Source organism: Solea senegalensis, unplaced genomic scaffold (genome assembly GCF_019176455.1).
Source record: "Solea senegalensis isolate Sse05_10M unplaced genomic scaffold, IFAPA_SoseM_1 scf7180000013475, whole genome shotgun sequence".
Taxonomy (NCBI): domain Eukaryota; kingdom Metazoa; phylum Chordata; class Actinopteri; order Pleuronectiformes; family Soleidae; genus Solea; species Solea senegalensis.
The window spans coordinates 75,208-95,618 of record NW_025320830.1 but is presented as its reverse complement, the minus strand read 5'-3'; the positions used below and the strand labels follow the sequence as shown (position 1 = coordinate 95,618).

The 20,411-nt window shown below is 42.2% G+C and overlaps 2 protein-coding genes across 4 annotated transcripts; both read right to left on the bottom strand.

Annotated features, from left to right (window-relative positions):
* Positions 1-2,675: 2,675 nt before the first annotated feature.
* On the bottom strand, positions 2,676-15,067 carry abcg1 (ATP-binding cassette, sub-family G (WHITE), member 1). 3 transcript variants are annotated; one of them, XM_044015474.1, is made up of 15 exons: positions 14,975-15,067; positions 14,442-14,688; positions 11,130-11,247; positions 10,830-10,962; positions 10,685-10,735; positions 10,448-10,593; positions 9,270-9,393; positions 8,696-8,810; positions 8,465-8,610; positions 7,666-7,767; positions 7,409-7,580; positions 7,181-7,281; positions 6,524-6,682; positions 6,311-6,429; positions 2,676-5,946 (listed from the first exon to the last, which is right to left on the bottom strand). In XM_044015474.1, exons 1-15 carry the CDS (start codon positions 15,035-15,037, stop codon positions 5,718-5,720), a joined length of 2,025 nt encoding a protein of 674 aa, XP_043871409.1. In that variant the 5' UTR covers positions 15,038-15,067; the 3' UTR covers positions 2,676-5,717. The 3 variants fall into 3 exon arrangements, with proteins under 3 accessions (XP_043871409.1, XP_043871411.1, XP_043871412.1); XM_044015476.1 differs by having other exon boundaries at positions 7,409-7,577; XM_044015477.1 differs by having other exon boundaries at positions 5,858-5,968.
* A 936-nt stretch (positions 15,068-16,003) lies between these two features.
* On the bottom strand, positions 16,004-19,418 carry spcs2 (signal peptidase complex subunit 2). The gene is made up of 5 exons (XM_044015467.1): positions 19,314-19,418; positions 18,289-18,372; positions 17,958-18,118; positions 17,719-17,853; positions 16,004-17,052 (listed from the first exon to the last, which is right to left on the bottom strand). Exons 1-5 carry the CDS (start codon positions 19,395-19,397, stop codon positions 16,866-16,868), a joined length of 651 nt encoding a protein of 216 aa, XP_043871402.1. The 5' UTR covers positions 19,398-19,418; the 3' UTR covers positions 16,004-16,865.
* Between the last annotated feature and the right edge of the window lie 993 nt (positions 19,419-20,411).

Genomic DNA, 20,411 nt, shown 5'->3' with positions numbered 1-20,411 from the left:
ACTACACAAAGTCTCTGAGATGGCCCGGCCGACGTCTCCATCTCCGCGGCTGTGAACGAGTGGGGGACCCAGGCGCCTCTGCCTGGAGGTTGGGGCTATGTCCCTGTGCAGTGAGGTGTGTGTGTGGTGAGAAGGGGAAAGGATGAGTTTGAACAGGGGGGTCAGTCACAGTCTCTGTGGAAGTATGTGCAGGGGGAATGGGGCTTTGATAGGGCTCGTGGGTGTGTCCGTGTGTACTGGTTGTGCCATCGCCCCTCCGCACAGGCGTTTGGGAAGGCAGGGAGTCTCCTTTGTACAGGGCCAATCTGTCTCTGTGGAGTGCTACCTTCTTCTTTTTAGCCAGGACAAGGGGCACATGCATGTCCCAGTCACGTTGATGCTCGGCGGCCTTCTGGAGGGAATTGAAGGCTTGTTGGCACTATGGTGTCCAAGTGAAGCCCCTGCCCCTTTGCAGCAGGTGGTACAGGGGAGCGGCCGTGCAGGAGAAACCTCGGACAAACTTCCTATAATATGAGGCCAGGCCAAGGAAGCTCTTCAGTTGTCGTTGGTCTGTGGGTGTGGGCCAGTCTCTCACTGCATGCACTTTGTCTTCCAGTGTGCTGATACCTTCTCCCCCCAGTCTGTGGCCCAAAAACTCCACCTCTATCCTCATGGAGCGGCACTTTTGGGGGTGCAATTTAAGGCCCGCCGCCGACACTCTCTGCAGCACCAGCCTCAGCGACTCCAAGGCTGTTTGGAAGGAGCTCCCATGGGCCAGGATGTCGTCCAAATACACCAGACATCTCTGGCGCGGAATGCCAGCCAGCACCTGGTCCATGAGTCTTTCAAAGGTGGCTGGGGCATTGCACAGGCCAAAACTGAGGACCCGGAACTGCCACAACCCCCTATCCATGGAGAATGCAGTCTTTGGTCTCGCTTCAGGGCTGAGGGGCACCTGCCAGTATCCGCTTCGCAGGTCGAGTGAAGAGAACCAGGAGGAGCCAGACACCAAATCCAGTGATTCATCAACCCTGGATAATGGATATGCGTCCTTTTTGGTCACACTGTTCAGAGGTCTGTAGTCCACGCAGAATCTCATCTTGGAGCTCCTCTTTTTCGAAACCATCACCACTCCCGAGGCCCATGGACTGTCTGATGGTTCGATAATGCCAGCTCTTTGCATCTCTTCCACCGCCCTGTCTGCAGCTTCACGGTGAGCCATGGGGAGGTGCCCTGGACGCGTCTTGATGGGACGTGCATCCCCAGTGTCTATTTCATGCTGCACAAGGTGTGTCAGGCCCACTTTGTCGTCTGATAGCGCAAAAATGTCATTGCTCCAATTGGTCACAATTCTGTCTCCATATCTCTCTCACCGCTGTCAACCTGTCCACCCCCTCCACCGTAGTGGACTGGGCCGGGGAAGATAAACAGGAGTGAGCAGAGGAGGGCTGGCCATTGTTGGGGGCATGGGGCACCAGTGGCAGGGTGCTGCAGATTGGGGAGTTGTTGGTCTCTTCTGGGGTTTTTGTGTCATAGCAGTGTGTCTCTACAGCTGTCCCGACCAGGGGGTGTGGCTTTGGGGACTGTGTGGGTGGTATCATTCTGATGGTGGGGCCCCCGGGGAAGGTCAACGTGTTGAAGACCAGTCGAGCTGCCGCATTCTGGATGAGTTCCAGAGGTCGTATGGCGCATGCAGGAAGACCAGCCAGGAGGGAGTTGCAGTAATCCAAGCGTGAGATGACAAGAGCCTGGACCAGAACCTGTGCCGCCTTCTGGGTTAGAAGAGGCCGAATCCTTCGGATGTTGTGCAACATGTATCTGCAAGATCTAGCTGTTGCAGCAATGCTGGCAGTGAGGGAGAGATGGTCGTCAAGTGTCACACCCAGGTTCCTTGCGGTATGAGAAGGAGTTACCACAGAGTTGTCCCCTCTGGAACCACATCTGGCCTCATTAGTGTTGCTGTGGAGCCCGTGTCCACAAGGGCGATGCATGAGGTCCCACATATGGTGACAGGAACGTGGCAGAAATTCCCAGCATGAGTCCAACCCACCACCATTGTGGATTCCGTGTTCTCGTCATCCTCAGGAGCCTGTCTCCCCCAGCCGTGCTGTTGGGCTCCTCCTCTCGATGACGCAGCATGGAACATACACGTACAGTCCCATCTATATGGGCCCTGGTCCGTTTCCCTGGTCGTTAGAACGCTTGGGGCACTGTCTGAGGATATGGCCAGGCTGTCCGCATCCCCAGCAGACCAGGGGGCGTTGGCGAGGGCGTGTGGCACTTTGTGGCACATTCATGGACACAGCCCGAATAAGTTCAGTCATTTCAGCCACCCACACAGGCGGCACCTGGGCTGTGTCAGCGCATGCGGCGGTTCTCACTGTAGGACCACTCTCTCCAGGGCCCGCGTCATTCGCCATGCGCCCTCGACGCCAGCTTCAAGTGGGCTTTGGTCTCTGCAGCGCGCTCCCACTCCTCCACCAGACCCTCCGCACGGGCAAAACCGTAGCTCACCTCCTCCTCCTTAACTTTGGGCCGTGTTCCTCTCTCGTGCGGCATGTCCATTGACAGTACAAACAGCGGCTCCGCTCGGCTAGGCTAACACCGGAGAAGAAAAAAAAAAGTTTGTCACTTAACTTCTGACACCAGTGTAACGCTCACGCCAGTGCTGCAGCGTTGAATAAGGAGGCGATTACTGGCTTGCAACTTCTGTGCATTTATTTGCAGCAAAACACAGATTAACTCCGGTCACTGTTGGCCGTGACCACACCGTACATTTCAGCAACCACAACAACATACCAGAGCAACAACATCCGCCTCGCGTTGTCTCACCCCCTCTCGCGAGACAGTCCCCCCACAATAGCGCACAACACAAAACAGCTGTAACATTTGCATAACTGATGAACTCATAACATAAACACATGAACTCAGCTCATTACAGTATGTATATGAGCACACCAACGTCCATAGAGAAAATTGCTGATCGATCACGGGAGCTGCTGGTCTACTGCAGCCTCGCTGGGTCAATTTGTTTTACTGATGCAGAGGTGGCAAAAACCTACAGTCCTTAAATGTAAACTGCTCACTTTCCCACACCAACGTGCGGAGAGGAACACTGGAGCTACTGGTCTACTGCTGCCTCCTTGGATAAGCTTGTGTGACTCTAATAAAATAACGCATCAGTGGATCAGCTTCTCATGTGTCTCATAATCTAAAATGGTTTATTATTTCTATGGACTTTGGTGCGGCAGAGTGAGCAGTTTGCAAAGTCACACAAACATCAGTTCTTGCTAGAAATGATGTTGTAGACTTAAGCTGGTGAAGTATTTATTTGATAAGGCTTTTATTAAGCTGCTAAAATCTATTACTCCTGGTGTTCCACTGGCAGCCATGTTTTCACAGAGAGGGAGCTGCGATGTCTAAGGCTAGTTTTATGCACTGATTATATTTCAGTGCCTGAACGATCCCTTTAAAGTCACACTTTAGCCTGGGGGAACCAATTTGTTTGTTTTTTGATCAAATGTCCAAGAAAGATGAAAACACCAAAATATAAAAAACAAACTTAAAATAGCCTGACAACAGCACAGAGGCCAGACTTCAGGACACAAAAGTTCATGCCACATGAACTGCAGACTCACAAACTCACTGAAGAAAGACAATGGTAAAGGTTGCTTAATTGTCCCCAAGGGGAAATTTGTGGTGCAGCAAGGGTTTACATGTACAACATAAAACACATAAAAACAACAACAATAAAAAACACACACAGTAACTGTGAGTACAGTGTTGTGTTTGAGGCTCAAACCACCAGAGACAGCTGGAAGGTACAGTTCTGACCATTAACATGTTGTTGTTGTGCTGCTGTTGTCCATCCTAAAGTGTCCAAGGGGATATCATTACCTGTCCTTAGTGGACCAGAGGGACTAAGTACATTGTTTCTGAGGGAGTAAGGGGAAACTGTGGCCAATGTGAAATTGGCCTTTGACCTGAGGGACCTCATTAACGATGTCCACCTTAATGAAGAGATCTAACTTTGTCCAACTCCTGAGGACACTTTATTAAACTTTTGTGCTTCAGTCTGGACTGCTACAACTACAAAAACAATAAAAAAATATCCAGCATAAAGAATTCAATATTTTAAACCTTTTTAAAATCCTCATGGACTGTATTGTATTTCCTTTTAACAGATCCTTGTCGCTTTGTTGTGTCCCAGACGACTTTAAAAAGTACAAGTTACACTTTATCCAACTGTCTGTCTTCTTCTGCCAAAATAAGGACTTGGTATAAGAGAGTGAGTTCTGTTGTCTAAACATGAGATGGGGCAGTGAAAATATTCTTCAAGGTAGGGTGGGAGATCATTTTCTGGACTGCTTAAAATCCTTTTCACACCCCGATTGTAACCTATTATTAATGCATTGTAATAAAAATGAAAAATGTCATTCACCTGTGGAACGGACATGCCTGAAAATAAACACCATCCAATCATATTGAACAGCCTTAACGAAATAATTGAATGCATCAAAACCCATCTGTCCCCCACCAAAAAGGCTGATGCAGATCGATCCAAGACCAGAGTGAACATTGGTGCTGCGTTTGAACGGTGGAGACAACTGAAAGCCCATAAAGGGCAGCAGAGTGATGCCATGGTGGCTCTGTTTCTCATGGACTGGCAGATTAACTTTTTGTCTTTGTGATCTTTTGAGAGTATTTGTTGTTTTTTGGCATCAGGTTGTCATTTGAACAAGTATCCAAAAAAGTTCAGAACGTTACAGATGCTGTGAAATGCTTTAGAATCTATGTTCGTTGTGCGTTCTTGTGCTCTGGAGGCGGAGCTTCGGAGGAAAGTCTGAAGAAAGGGGCTTGGATTTTTGAATTCAAAATGTAGCCTGCTCAAACAGTTTTTCCAGGATCTCCAACCTTACCTTTAAGATACATCATTATCTTAAATAATACAATCTATTTTTCTCAGTGTCTCTGCAGGTTTCACTAACAGCAAGCCCCCATGTCTCAGGCTGGTTTGAGCGAATCGGTCAGTGCTGACTATATCAGCACCTCACACAATCACACCATTTGAAGTAATTATGTTTATTGACAAGGAGTGATTTTAAACAAACATCTTTTCATAAAACAAAAAATAAATCTGAAAACAAGTCAGTGTTGCAGTTTACTCTCAGTTTGACCTCACCTAACCTCCTGCAGCTTTTCTGACACAAAGAGGCGTTTGATAGGCACCGTAACAGGTAATCTGTGCATCACCTGGCGTATTAAACATGAAATTGCACCAACTGACTCTGTCCTGTTCTCTTTTCAGCAAAATCACCCGGTAAAAAAAGGAGGACCTTGTGAAGCCACTGGTCACAACAGAAAGAGTGGTTTGTCATTTGATCCGAGAGTAAAAAAAAAAAAAAAGCAAACAGGGTGAGATACAGTGACCCCAACATCAACATTGTTTCTGATGTGAGACAGGGTCTGACCAAGATCTGGACATATGATCATTCCGGTCCTCCTATCCTTCAGGACTCTGGAGACCAGCTCCTGGTCATGCAGAACCTAATCTTTAACCTGGGGATCTTGATGATCAGTCAGATTGAATGAACCAGACTCTGCTGCTCTACTCCTCACATTCTCATTTTGTTTGCTGAAGCCAAAGTAGATTCAGTGTTCACACGTGGACAGATTCCATTCAACACGCTGACATTGGCCTACAAATCACTCAGATGTCCTGTGGTCCCAGTCCTGGCCTACCTCTCAGCGCTGATCTTGTACCGTAGGACAAAGTATGCAATGAGCCTCAGAGAGAAGAAGAAGATGGCAAGGACAATGAAGTCCAGGTAGAGTTTGGCGTCCAGCATGTCCAGCTCCTTTAGGATTGCCTCAGATTTCTGGAAGTGACATGTCTCGTGTTCATCACAGTGAAGATCCTCTCGATCCAGACTGTAGATGGACAGGATGACACCCTCAAAGCCGAACCTGAGAGACAGAAAGCAGTGACCTACGGTGAGATGGACATAGCAAGACAACATCAGCACCGTCTCTCTTGAACAGATAATGTAACATGCAGTCCTATTTACGGTTTTCAAAATAAGTCTTATCAAGAGTAAACACTACATACCGGAAAGTTGTTGAGAATGTTAAGTTATCTGTCAGTGAAGCTGTAGTTGTTTACATCTTGTTTTTGTATTGTTCGTCTTTATTAAGTTGCATATAGTCATATTTCTTTACCTTATGTCTAGTTTAATATCAGTGTTGCTATCATTAAACAGTATAGCGTATATGACATGTACCCATTACTACTGTTCACAGTTTGTAGTATTGTAATCAGACAGGACCCCACCTGACGTAGGATATGTATGATATCCATTGCAGGTACCAGGGTATGGTGTCAAAACTGACAAAGAATCCGGAGAACAGCAGGACTGGTATTGCAGTGACAGGGCCGACAAACGTCGCTACCTGCAGGAGACAACCAATACCTGAGTGACGCCAGTAAATACACTCACACCTGTCTGCAGGTGGCACACATGAGCTCTGACAAAGGTGAGGTGACCTGCAAAGAGGTGGAGGCGGCTCCAATGAGTAGACCCAGACTCTGAGCTACCAAAGATGTAAGTATGCCCAGAGACAAAAAGAGAAAGAAGCGGCTGGCATCAGGAGGCTGAGCTGTCATCCAGTACACAATACTGCAATACACCACCGGGAATACCACCTGTAAAACAGAGGTAACAGTAGAACTCAGTAGAGTTCAGCAGACTGCTGCATAATCCAGTGAAGTTCAGTAGAGAGTTCAACAGAGTCTAGTAGATTTCAATAGAGTCCACTAGAGGTCACTTAAGTCCAGTAGATTTCAGCAGAAAGGTTAATAGAGACTTAGTAGCCCAGTATAGATCAATTAATCTCAGAAGAGTTTAGAATAATGCAGTAGAACTCAGAAGAGTCTATTAGAGCTCAGTAGAGCTCAGTACAGTCCAATAGAAACCCTAGAGCCCAGGTGACTCTACTGAAGAGTTTAGTCTTGTAGACCTCAGTAGAGCTCAAAATAGAGCTAAAAAAGAAACCAGCTGGGTTCTGTAGAGTCCAGTTTAGCTCAGCAGAGCTCAACAGAATTCAGTAGAGTCCAGTTGACTTCAGTTTCTATTACATTTCTCAACAGAAACATGATTCTGATCATCAAATAAAACAAATCTATTAAAATAAATGTACTTACCTGGAAAGGGACGTCCGCCATGGTTTTAGCAAGGTAGTATATCTTCAGACTGTACCAGTAGTTCAGATGTTCCCTCAGAAAAACTCCCATTTCCAAGGGAACTGAAGCACACACAGTGACACAACACAACAGTATATATATGACACCACTAGACTCACAACAACCTTACAACAGTTCATACAACAACTCAAGCTGTTAACAGTTTACAGACTAAGTTTGTAGACTCACATGTGAGCACTGTGGGCATCAGAGCGGCAAACATTAGGAACAACATGGAGAAGAAGAGGAAGCCTGAGTTGCTCAGAACCTTCTTGGCCTCATTCCCAATGCCCAAGTACAACAGACCAATCAGAATGCCGATCCCAATGTGAGACAAGATCCTCAGGTGAGTCAGCACCTGCTTGATCAGTGACAAGAGTCTTTATTGAAAGCCACAGTGCAGTGACAATGACTGTCAAGTGGGTATCTCTATACGCTCCTCTCACCGAGTCTCGAAGAATGCTGAGCAAGGTTCTCCTGAACAGGATGGAGAACTGGGTCATACAGGTCACAGAGAAGCTGTGGCAACCATCAGAGGGCATTGACTCCTTAGGCAACATGAGAGGATACGTATCAAAATAACGGAAAGATGATATACTGCTATTATTGTACTGTTTTAAAAAAGGAAATAAATGAATACATACTAATATGTACCAATATTCTGATAAAGATCAGTTGAGTCAGTCAGCAGAGTCACTAAACATTTCTGCTTGTATGTACATGGCAGCCCTTCCATTCATACTAAAATGAGGGTCTTCATTAGTCTAAAGTTCCACACATGCATAGTAAAACTCCTTCCCAGTAGTGCAGTCTACATTCAGTCAGTGCGGTCACAAAAATCTTGGGCTGTTCGTAGTGTCATCAACATGATGACAGGGCAATTTTATTTAAAAATGTTGAAAGTCGTGCAGCAGCGTAATATAACCTCCATCATAATAAAAGGGTTGGTGTGATGCAGCAGTTTGAAGTAGTTGTTGGTGGTGTTTTAAGGCAGTTAGCAGCTGTAACGCTGCATTATTGCCAGTCAATCCAGTTCTTGCAGTGATGAATCTCTGTTGTCTTTTATTTTGAAAGAGTCAGTGTGATAAGTGTGGTAAGTGTGGAGGGGGTTTCAGGGGTTAGGATTAGTGTTAAGGTAATGGAAGATGTAACAGCAGTTAGTAATACAGCAAACGTTAATAAAACACCAAAGAAGAAGGAAAGCAAGAGGTTATAAATGTGAACATGACTAAGAGCATTTTATACCTCCTTAGTGCTCTGCCAAAGAAACGGGTGCAGGTTTGCGTCTCCGTTTAGGTCAGTCTGATGATCCATGTCACACTTTCGGTCATGAACGGCCTTCACCATTCGCACCATCTGGTCTCCATACTCTCCGGACGCCACCTCCATCACTGCAAGGCAGAGGAGGAAGGGAGCGTGAGCAGGTGACAGTGAAGGCATCATGGAGGTGATGTTAATGTGGGGGACTGTCTTTACCGAAGTCAGCGGGGTTGTGGTACGTGGGACAGTTAAGTCCAAGTTCTTTGAGGTAGGACACAAGGCCGGAGACTTTCCCTCTGTAGATACACTGACCCTGACTGAGTACATAGAGCTGGAACATAGAGATACAAACTGATCAACAGATACAACACAGAAAAATGACAGAGAAGCTACAGAACAACCAAGGTTCCACATCCCAAACTTATTTTAAGGTACATTCTATGACAAGTTTCTCATCAACTTAAACCATGACATTTACTGTATTATTAACTGTTCTTTAAATGAGTTTTATCTCTCGCTGCTTTGAGGGCAGCACTGGAGTTTATATATATATGTATGTATATGTATATGTATATATATATATATATATATATATATATATATATATATACATATATACATATATATATATATATATATATATATATATATATATATATATATATATATATATATATATATATATATATATATATATATATATTTATACATATGTGTGTTTGTTGGTCAGTGGAGCATTGTGTAGTGACACAGTGTTGACTTAGGTAGAGTTTGTGCAGGATGCACTCACCTTGTCAAAGAGCTCAAACAGTTTGGCGCTTGGCTGGTGGATTGTGCAAATGATGGTTCTTCCTCCCTGAGCGAGAGCTTTGAGCTGAGACACCACCTGGAAACAGGACGAGCTGTCCAAGCCACTGAGACAAAGAGGACAGAGAGGGAGGACAGAGAGACAGGGGCAATATCTGTGTTATGTCAGTGATAATAAATATACAAAAATATCCAAAGGTGTGTCCATTTGTGGTTTTGACTCAGTGGGTCACATAATATTGCAGTTTGCACTCCTTTGTTAGTGTTTGACAGTGGTTCATCCCTTGCGTCTCAGGTCTTACAGGGTCTTCATGACTTCCTTTGTCATGGTTGCTTGAATTGCTTTTACCTCTACACCAAAACTATTGTGCATAATCTGGTATGTCAAAGGGAGGCTCTCAGTGAATGCATGGCTGCCAGTGGGGGCACCAGGGAGAAAAAACTCTATTAACTTAACAAAAGGCTCACCTAATAAATTCTATGTCATTCATTCATTCATGCATGCATTCATTGTCCTGCTTTATCCTGCACATGACGGTTGCCAAGACCTGGAGCCAATCCAAAGACAGGACACACCCTGGACAGGTCGGCAGTCCATCGCAGGGCAAACACATAGAGACAAACAAACATTCACATTCTCACCTTATCCAATTAAGCTCTGCATGTTTTTGGACATGTGGAAGGAAACCCACACACGGGGGAACAGAATCTCCACACAGAAAGGCCTTCATTCGAACCATCAATCTACATGCTGTGAGGCAACAGTGCTAGCCACAATCTCGCCATGAGAGCCTACATTTATTTAGGATTTGTGTGACCTGATATGAATTTAGGTACATTTTAGGTGCAAGCTGCTTTCAGCGAGTCAAAGAAGAGCTCAAACTGTTTGGTGCTGGGCTGGTGCAGATGATGTTTCAACAAAACTCCATGTCACGGGTTGGTTTGTTTTGGGTTTTTTTGTTGGCTGTTCCAGGATATTTTCTAATGTATTTTCTTAATGACACTGCAATAGGTGTGCAGTAAGAGGCTGGGTTAAAATGTACCTTTTAATTTTTTTGCAATTGCATGCCGTTTATTTGCATCAAAAGTAATAAATAATAAAACCAGAATTAAATGTCTTTAGATTTGTGAAAAAAAACTGAATCTGTCCGGAGCTCTGACCTTGTTGGCTCATCAAAGAACATGACTGGTGGATTATTGACAAGCTCCAGAGCGATGGCCAGTCTTTTCCTCTGACCCCCTGACAGGTGAGACGTCCTTGTTTCAGCACAGTCTAGCAAACCCAAAGCCATCAGGATCTCCCGGACCTGAACTCACAGAGAGACCAGAGACCTCTGACATTTGACATTTAACCTCTTCAATAATAGCACCTGGAAATAGTATGGTGTCAGAGCTCACCATCACTCTGCCAGTCTCCACCTTCTTCTGCAGCTTCAAGTTAGCAGACACCTGCAGAGACAAGAGGACCAGATCAGGACTAGATCAGGATCAGGATCAGGATCAGGTCAGACCTAGATCAGAGTGTAGATTCAGCAGTTCATACCATCATGGACTCATGGACAGTGAGGTGAGGTAGCAGTATGTCATGCTGCATGATGTAACAGGAAACCTTACGGAAGGAGCGCAGGTCTCTGGGTTGTCCATTGATCAGAACCTCCCCCTTCATTCCTGTCTGCCTGTTCAGAACCAGAAACACAGGCACTGGACCAGACTGGTACACAACCAGACCAGTTCTGGGCTGGGCTAATCCAGACTAATACTGGACCAGGAACATGACTGAAACTAGACTGAACTGATTCAGCCTGGACATAATTAATTACTCACACAGACATAGATACCTCACCTGTACCCAGCCAGGATATTCATGAGTGTGGACTTCCCAGCTCCTGAAGGCCCCATGATGGCCACCAGGTCCCCACAGGTGAATTTCCCAGAAATCCCTTTGAGCAGAGTTTTGTAACCTGAGAATAACAGAAACAATAAGCCTGCAGGTTCCCAGATTCTCTGATAAACAACAATCTTTATCCACAGCTCAGAGATTCAGGTTTCAGAACAGTCCACAGGACTTTGCCTGAGTCTGGTTTCACTCTCACTTATGTCACACACACACACACACAAACACACACACATATGCTCGCCCCTTCAGGAGGGACCAAATTGTCAATTTGAAATGTTGTATTCATGAGGGTGGAGCAGTGATGCAAGCACACAATGTGCTGCTATGTTTCAAGATTCATATCAAAAAGATGTTCATGATTCAAAAACTCAGCAGGCGATCTGTTGTCAGAACATTCACTGTTTTTTATTTCTAAAAAATCTTCATTTTGAACTTTGAAGTGTTTTATTACATTTCTGTTCATCACAGAAACTTAATCTCTGGGGTTTGGACAAAACTGCAACAAAGGAGCAACATTATTTTTTTTTAAAATGTTGTAGGACTTTTGAATATCACCATGTGTTTTTGGATGTTTTGTGTTCTGGACATTGATGGATGTTTTTGAAGAGTTTTGGAAAATCGTGGACATTGTCAAGTTGTTTTCATATCTGTATCATATTTATGAAATTCACCAGAAATAAAAGAGAGATCATGATAAAAAAAAATAAGAGGACCCAGATAATGACCTGGATTTTAGATCAGACATACTCTCTGAGAAATTTATATAAATGGGGTTGCTGCAGAAATCAAAGAGGAGCAGCATGAAAATAACTTGCAGTGTTCATCTGCTGATAGAGGTTAAAGGCTCTTTAATGAGATTATCAGATTTTATCTGCCTGGATTGGATTTAATCCTCTGACTGACAGTAACCTCTGCTGCAGGAATACTTACGCCATACTGCAATAATACACTCTGTACAGTAGGAAAAGAAACAGTTATTCAAACTCTGTGAGAAATGCTGTAAGACACATTGCACTGTAGTAATTAGTGCAATCAAAACTGCTTCTGATAATTAGTAATTACACACTATAATGCAGTAATACACACTGTACTGCAGTAACATACAGATACTGTGTATTTATTTGAATCTGAAGAACAGCATACAGTTTATGTAGGGAGAGTATATAGAGAGTACATATATATACAGTTGTAGAAAGTACTACAACTGTATGTTGTAGTAGAGTAGAGAGTACTACAACATACAGTTGTACTGTAGTCAAGGTAAACTGTACGCTGTTCTTCAATATAAATATGTGCAGATTCAGAGGTCAATGAAGAGGTCAGTTGAGCTCAGATGAACTACAGTAACCACAGTAACACATTCGGAAACCTGCATGTTATTTTCATTACATACAGTAATAGCTTCATAATTCTCTGTGATCTCAGCAGAGGAGGAGGAGGAGGAGGAGGAGGAGGAGTTTTCCTCACACCCGAGCAGGTGTGAACTTTTCTCAGTGAAACTAAAAACTCATCAAGAACAAAATGTTTGTGCTACAGAAAGAACCTGATCGGGTTCAGATTGTGACAGCGTCTCATTAAAGACTTAAAATGACAAAGCTCCAACAACAGGCCTGAGACAAGACATCCACACATTTACACATCTACACGCCCATATGTCCAAATGTCCACACGTCCACATTCATACACATGCAGACGAATGTCCACACATCACGGTTAAACGGCCACATGTCCAAACAAAACAAAGATGGAGCCATGTGATGCTCAAACAGCAAGTGTCTTCACTTCAAAACAGTTTCATAAAGTCATCACAGTGCAGACAGTAAAGACAGCAAGTCAGTGAAACTGTTTGTCAATGGAATTTGAGTTATTCCATTTATTTGTCTGTTTATTACAGCATTTAATCACTTCTTGTTAATATTGTTGTTTGCTCTGTGTGGCCATGGGGTAGTTTTACATTTTTTTCTGTAAAAAGTTTTATGATGAAAAGTACAAATAAAGTGAATTGAACAAATTTTAAACTGGTGTGTGGACCACAGCAGGCAGCTCTCTGGGCGAGGCCTGGGTCTCTAGTGGCAGCAGATCTTAGATCAGATTTCACACCCGCACTTGTTCTTCTTTGGTCTTTTCTTCCATGGTCTTTTGTCCTGAAGCTGAAACAGGAGACGTATGTCTCTGTCCACATGCACTGTTTAATTGAATCTAACTCAAAAGTTTCCAGAAAGATCATTTAAAATCTTGCTGTTTTTTTACATTATGTTTAATATGAGTTATAAATCACAGAAAATAAAATATTAATTTGTACAAGTCTCTATGTTTTCATGAGCACCATCAAACTGTCTCACTCAGAGAAAAGGTGATGTGTGTATAATATCCTATCGCCAACTAAAAATTTAAATGTCTCAATGTGTGTGTGAGTGAGCTGCTTCTAATTTGGCCTGCAGCTCATTGCAACAGGAGAACAGATTAACAGATTAACACATATACACACAGATCTCAAATCGGACTGTGATAATAATAATAGCCTGCTGTTAAAGTTGAACACAAATGGTAAGATGTCAAATTGGTTTCATGAGCCACATATAAACAAACAAAACCTGGCACGTTCATCAACAGTTATTATGATTTTTACATCTGTGGGATGCACATGAGAGAAATAGTGAAGTGGTGATCTACTGTTGATACCAGCTACCATAAAACACCAAAGAAGAAGAGGAAGGAAATGGATTCCGGGACCTTTTAGAATGGCTAACCTTTCGAGATAAGGCAGTTTACTAAAACTGTGGAAAACTGAGCAGCCTTAGCAGAGGTATGCCCTCTCTTTTTTTGTAGTTATTTATAAAACTAAATATCAGCTGATATTAACTGCTAGCATGTTAGCTGTTATTAGCTGCGTTTAACTAATATGTGTTGCTATATGGCCAGTTATTTATAATACTATATTAGCTTAGCTGTTATTACCAGCACTAGATGTTAGCTAATAGCTATTATAAAGTGTCATTGGCTGTTATTAGCTCAAACTAACTGATGTACAGTAATATCAGCACTTGAATGATGTTAGAAACATTAGCTGTTATTAATTAACATATTGAGTAAATGCAAATGGTCTCAGTTCAGCTACATGGGGACAGGCCCAGAGTCACAAATTAGTTATTAGAGTTATTCATTAGAGGTAGCCTAAATGTTGCTAGGTTAACAAGTGTTTTCAGAGTGTTTTAAGTTAACAGTGCTACTGTAGTGAATGTGTCGGTGGTGTAGTACCTTTCTTCCTCCACCAGGTTCCCTCTTTAACGGAGTATGACACATCATTGAACTCGATGTTGACTGCTGGTCTTCGTGGTAATGAGGAGAACCTCTGGGCCTCCATCAGATTGTTGTCCATCTTCTTCAGGTGTCCCTGAGCCATCGGTGTCTGCTGCCTGCCAGCCACCCTCCTGTTGACCACCTCGTCCATATAAACACACACTGACTGTGCATCCAACATCAGGTCAGGAGGCCCATTAGTGTTCTGAGGGTCAGACAGGATACTGATGTGAGGTCACCAAGATCAATCAGCACCATCAATTTGTCCTCAGTAAGTGTCATCAATATGATGTGTCTTCACTGTATGTCCTCAGTATATTTCAGCAGTCAGTCCTTTGTATCTGGCCTCAGCATGTGTCTCCTCAGTATCTGTTCCCTCAACATGTGATTTACAAAAGTGTCCCCTCAGTATGATGTATCCCCAGTATCTGCCCTCAATATGTCCTCTCAGTCTGTGTCCCCTCAGCATAATGCGTCGCCTCTGAACTCACCATGATGATGGCATTGGTAACGCTCGGGTTGTGGACAGACCAAGCGGCCATCAGACAGGCCATGGCATTGGGACACAGAGCCTCTCTCACTTACATCTGATCAGTCTCATGACGCATTCCAGTGCTTACTGCTGGCCACACCTCTCCTGACACAAATCACACCCTCTGTAGTTAACCTGTGGGTAAAGAGACTTAAAACAAGACATGTCTCAGTATGTGTCATTCTAGAATCAATTACTCTATATTTACATAATCCATAATCTGCATATGCAACTGATTTGATTAGCATAGTTCATAAACACAAAAAATAGAATAAAAACAAGAAATATATCAGATAAACTATGCAAAAATAAGAAAATATAAAGGGTGAACAAAACAGTGTTTAAAGAAATACAAACTATAAACAAGCAAATTTAAGCAAGCAAATACAAACAGCACTCAGAACAAATCTCCCCAGTGTCGCTACATCGCCCCACCGGTCAAGATTAACGTTTTGTTCCAACCATCCTTATTCAGAATCCCCAACTGGACCACAACCAAAATCAAATTTATCTTTCTTCATCACATCACACTCACAGAGACAAAGGCGACAAAAACATTTCCTCCTTGGTGAAGGAAATGAGCATTCATACATTTAACATGATTATATACTTCCAACATTTTTCACATGGCAACCAATTATTTAAGTCACAGGGCCTGTTTAATCAATATCGCTGAGTCACATCTTTAATATGTTGCTAACATAATTGAAAATACATGAACCACATGTCATTTAATCGTGTCTGATTAATGTCTCATTTTAAACTTGTTTACTTTAAGTAAAACATTCCTGTAAGTAAATGAATATTCCAAGACAAAAGCTTTACTTCAAAAAGTGATTAGATTACATTAAATTTCAGCTCTTTAGTGAACAAGAACTACAGTATTTAACAAAATATTTGTTCACCAATCTGACCCCGACTCCTATGTAAGCAGCTCCCCCTGCAGGCTTTACAGCAGTGCTACGACAAAATAACTATACAAACACACTTTTGTAACAGTGCCCATCTTTAATATCATCACAATGTTTACACACAAACATTCTGTATAAAAGTCTGGTCAACATTCAGTCCACTACGTGTTGAGTTGTCAACACACCATCTGTGACAAGGACAAAGGTCAACCGTCATAATCATATTCTTTCGCTCCGGTCGCCCTCCAAGTCTCCTGCATTGTGATTGGTCTACCGGGTAAAAAAAAGGTATTTGTTTACTAGCTGGACTCAGCGCTGTGTTGAAGGAGACGGTGAGGATTGAGTGAAGTGAAAGCTTCACTGTGATGGCCATGGTTTGACCACAAAGAAACAAATAACTTCCTCTCAGTTCCTTTAGCTGAGGAAAAAGGAAATTACATCAAAAGATGACTGTGATGGCAAGTCGAAAATCAGTCAGAACAGATCTTTTCAGTTACTAACTTTTCCTCAGAGAAAACGAGTGACAATCTGCAGACAGCGTAAGTGTGTACACTTATGTTTGTGTGTCAATAATTACAGTAATTTTAATTTGTTACTCATGAATCCAATTCGCAGAAAATATTTTCTGGTTTCTTTGCTCCATATAACAAAGAAATAATTAAAATACATGAATTTTGGTTTGAGGACAAAACGACATTTGAGAACATAATTTCAAGGTTTGGGAAAATACTGATCAATATTATTTAAAATTTACTGGACCAAACAACTAATCCTCAGATTAATCGATCATGAAAATAATAGTTGGTTCCAGCCCTAGTCAGGACAGTAAGCAACACCTTTATAAATGTCATGAATAACCACACAGTGACATCATGTCCGTTTGTGGCCAACATCAAAATTTCACCCAAACATCACAGACAAAACGTTGCCAGCACTGCATTATTTCATCTTCTTGTCGGATGCCAGTGTGTCATGCAGTTTGGAAACACATTTTTCATACAGGTCCATCACCAGTGTTCCGTTCTCATCAAAGAAAGCAGACACAGAGCGTGTAAACTCCGCCTCCCTCGAGCATCGGGACTTTCCATCAGTAAAGGAAACTCTGAGCGAGTACTGGTCGTCAAACCTGTGAACACAGAGACGGCAGAAAGGAAGGGCCCAATTACTCACAAAAATATTACTACGAGTATGATGTGTTTCTTTCGAAAGGACACAGACAATTACAAGTGATTTTTGTTCTAATCAGTCTTTTCATACAAAGTATCCGAGCTGACCACACTGTTAGCATTGGCTCCATCTAAGGCTATCTAATGAGGAGATAAAGTAGTGAACATATTTGAACAAGATATGGTAAAGTTAAGACTCCCTAGATTGCTTTCAGTGACCCTTTTGTTAAGTGGCTAAAATAAGTTCCTCCTGGTGTAACTGCTCTAAGCCTTGACGTCTCAGGCTAGTTCTCCGCACAAAGGGCACTCACAGCACAGTTAACTGTGACCAAGTCTCAATACCTTGTACAACCACAATTAAAAGACACAACAAAAACTACACTGAACCTAAACTTTTAAACATTTATATGCAGAGTGAAAATACAGTGAAAAATCACTGTTCTTTTTTTAGATAATTGATCCAAACACTGAAGCTCTCAGTTAATTAACATAAACTATGACTTGTTCTTCAAGATGTGACAGAACATCCCCGTTGGCTGAACAAGCGGAGCAGATCAAATGAGGGTAAAATCAGAATAAGGGGATGGGGCTGGACAAAGCATGGTGTTTGGGGACAGGGAACTTACCGTTTCAGGGAGGAGGAGAGTGTCCACAAATGGTCAGGATCCATCCCCGCTGGATCCTTCTGCAGCGCCACCAGGAAGATATTCTTCTCTTTGTAGGACGTGTAGAGAGTCAGAACACCCATCATAATGAAGTATGTGATAGAGGTGAAAGTTAAAGGGATAACAGGTTCACTTCAAACAACAAACAAATACTTCCTGTAAACAAACATCAATTATATAATCCAGGTGCAGTAGGATATGAGATGACACAGCAGGCGAGTACTGGTCTGGACTCAGGGAAAGGGTGCATATAGTCCCAGACCAACGCCAACATGGCGAAAAGACACGACACAGTGCAGATCATCAGACGCCCATCCACAAGCCAGAAGTTCTCCACATAACCGTACTTCTCCAGCAGCACCTGCAACAGATACAGCAGCGCACAAACAGTGTCAATTCCACAATCAATATAATCTCCATATCCGTTTCATTATGGGCCAAATAAACAAAAAGTAAGAAAAAAAATATTAATACAATAAATACCAAACCTATTTTTTTTTAAAAAAAGAGAGATTTAGAATTGATTAAAACCTTTTTTGCTGCATCGTCCAGAGAGTTCTTAACAGCAGCTCCATCCCATTTATCGATCTTCACTGGCTTCTCATCAATCCTCCACTGGTAAAAGCAAATCGAACCAAAGTCACTGACTGATGATCAACAATCAATTTCATTAATTAATTTTTTTTACAATACAGTCAAATTTGTCACTTTGTTATACATATGTTAACTATACAAACAATGTTGTTTAATGACTTACATAATGTGAACATGGGCTCCGAAGGTTTAGGGGAATGTTATTATATTTAGGAGACTTGGCTGTCAGTTACTCACATAAACTTCATTCAATTATTCACATACTTCACAGTACAGTGACGACACTGAAGCTGCAGTCAAATAGTATTCTTTCGTTTCAAATTGTCTGTACTCGTTAAAAGGTCTTGACAGTTGAGTCGCTTTATAGATTTCTGCTCCAAGGAATAGTTGTGCATCATTGTTTATGATCCACGTGTACCATATGCTACAGATAATTTGACCGACTTATCATGGCTACTACTCAGATACTTCCGGGTCATTTCATTCAACTAGAAACCTTCTAAGACAAGACAATTCTTGAGTCCGGAACACATACATTTAACTCAAGTTTGAGTTTTTACAGTTGACACGTCATCACCGAACATGACTGATGCTGTGACATCAAGCCCATGTCCTCGCTCATGCACACTATTTTGTTCAGTTTCACCTAATTCACCTAATTATTTCCTGAATGAAGTTTGATGCAACAGAGACAATGAAAGAGAGGAAACCAAAGCGACACCATGATTGGATCAAACAGAATCAGCTTCAGGCTTCAGCTCAGTGTCTTTTCAGTCACTCTTTATACACAAAACATTTCCTGAACCCGCTAGCATTATTAGCTTAGCTGGCAAGCGGCGCCTGCACCGGAAACAGACCGAACGCTGCTTACTGCTTGAACGCTATGTTAGGAGGCGTTACAAAATAACAGTGCGTACGTTCGTCAGACTACTGCTCAAACGTGTGTAGTGTAAAAACCTTACTTTCTCCAGCAGACCATTTTTCCCGTTTCTTGAGGCAGCCATATTCTTTTCAGCACAAACACTGCACCTGTGACCTGGACGCATGTGATTGGGTCTCAGCGAGATTTGAAACGTCAAGCTACGTCTTACGTCGACAGCGTCCGCATGGCCGAGGACGCAGCATGCGCGCCCCTGATGCGTCGCGGGAAATTATTTACATTTCTTTAATTTCTTTATTTTTTGATTATATGTATTTAAACCAATCATTGACCATTTGAACATTTTGAAATACGCAAAGAATACACATAACAGACTATTAGGTACTGAAAAATAAGGAAACATGTACACAAAAATAAAGAAATAAATTTGTATTAAAAAAGGACTTCTTGTATTTAACAATAACTTCTAAAAGTCTATAAAAAGACTTCTTCAGCACATTTAATTTTCAATTAATTTTAGGGACTTTATATAGAGTTGGATCCCATTTTAAAAGCTCTTTATACCGTTTGACTAAAATACACAAAACATAGATCATTAGGTCCAATTTCGTGTTCTGTTACACAAAATATTATGTAATCATCATTTATGCTAGTAACAACCCTGTATTTTCTTTTTAATCATTCCATAAAATGTGTCCAGAACAATTGAGTATGAGAGCATGAAACAAATAGATGTTCTGTTGTTTCAATATTTTTTTTTTTATAAAAAAACATACATTCATTTACCTCAAAGCCAGATCTTAGTTTTATACATTTTCAGGGAAGAATAGATATCATTTTTTATTTTGAAGTGGTGTTCTTTTGTTTTTGGGTGGAACTGGGTATTGATGGAAGTTGGTTCTCGGTTCAGATATGTTTTAATGATCTAATAATAAGTTCATAAGTTCATAACTTTATTCCTATGAGATCAAGCAGGGTATAAACCATTTGTTAGGGTGGATCTCAAAATTAATTCCACTTATAGAGAGTGTGGGTAGATTAACAGGAGGCACTGTCACAGTTCTCCACATGAAAATAAAGCATTTAATTGACTCTGGGTGTCCTGTTGTGGGGTTTTCTTATAATTTTCAGAATGCTGGCTAGTCCCCCAAAAATAATTAAAAAAAATGGCCAAGGGTGT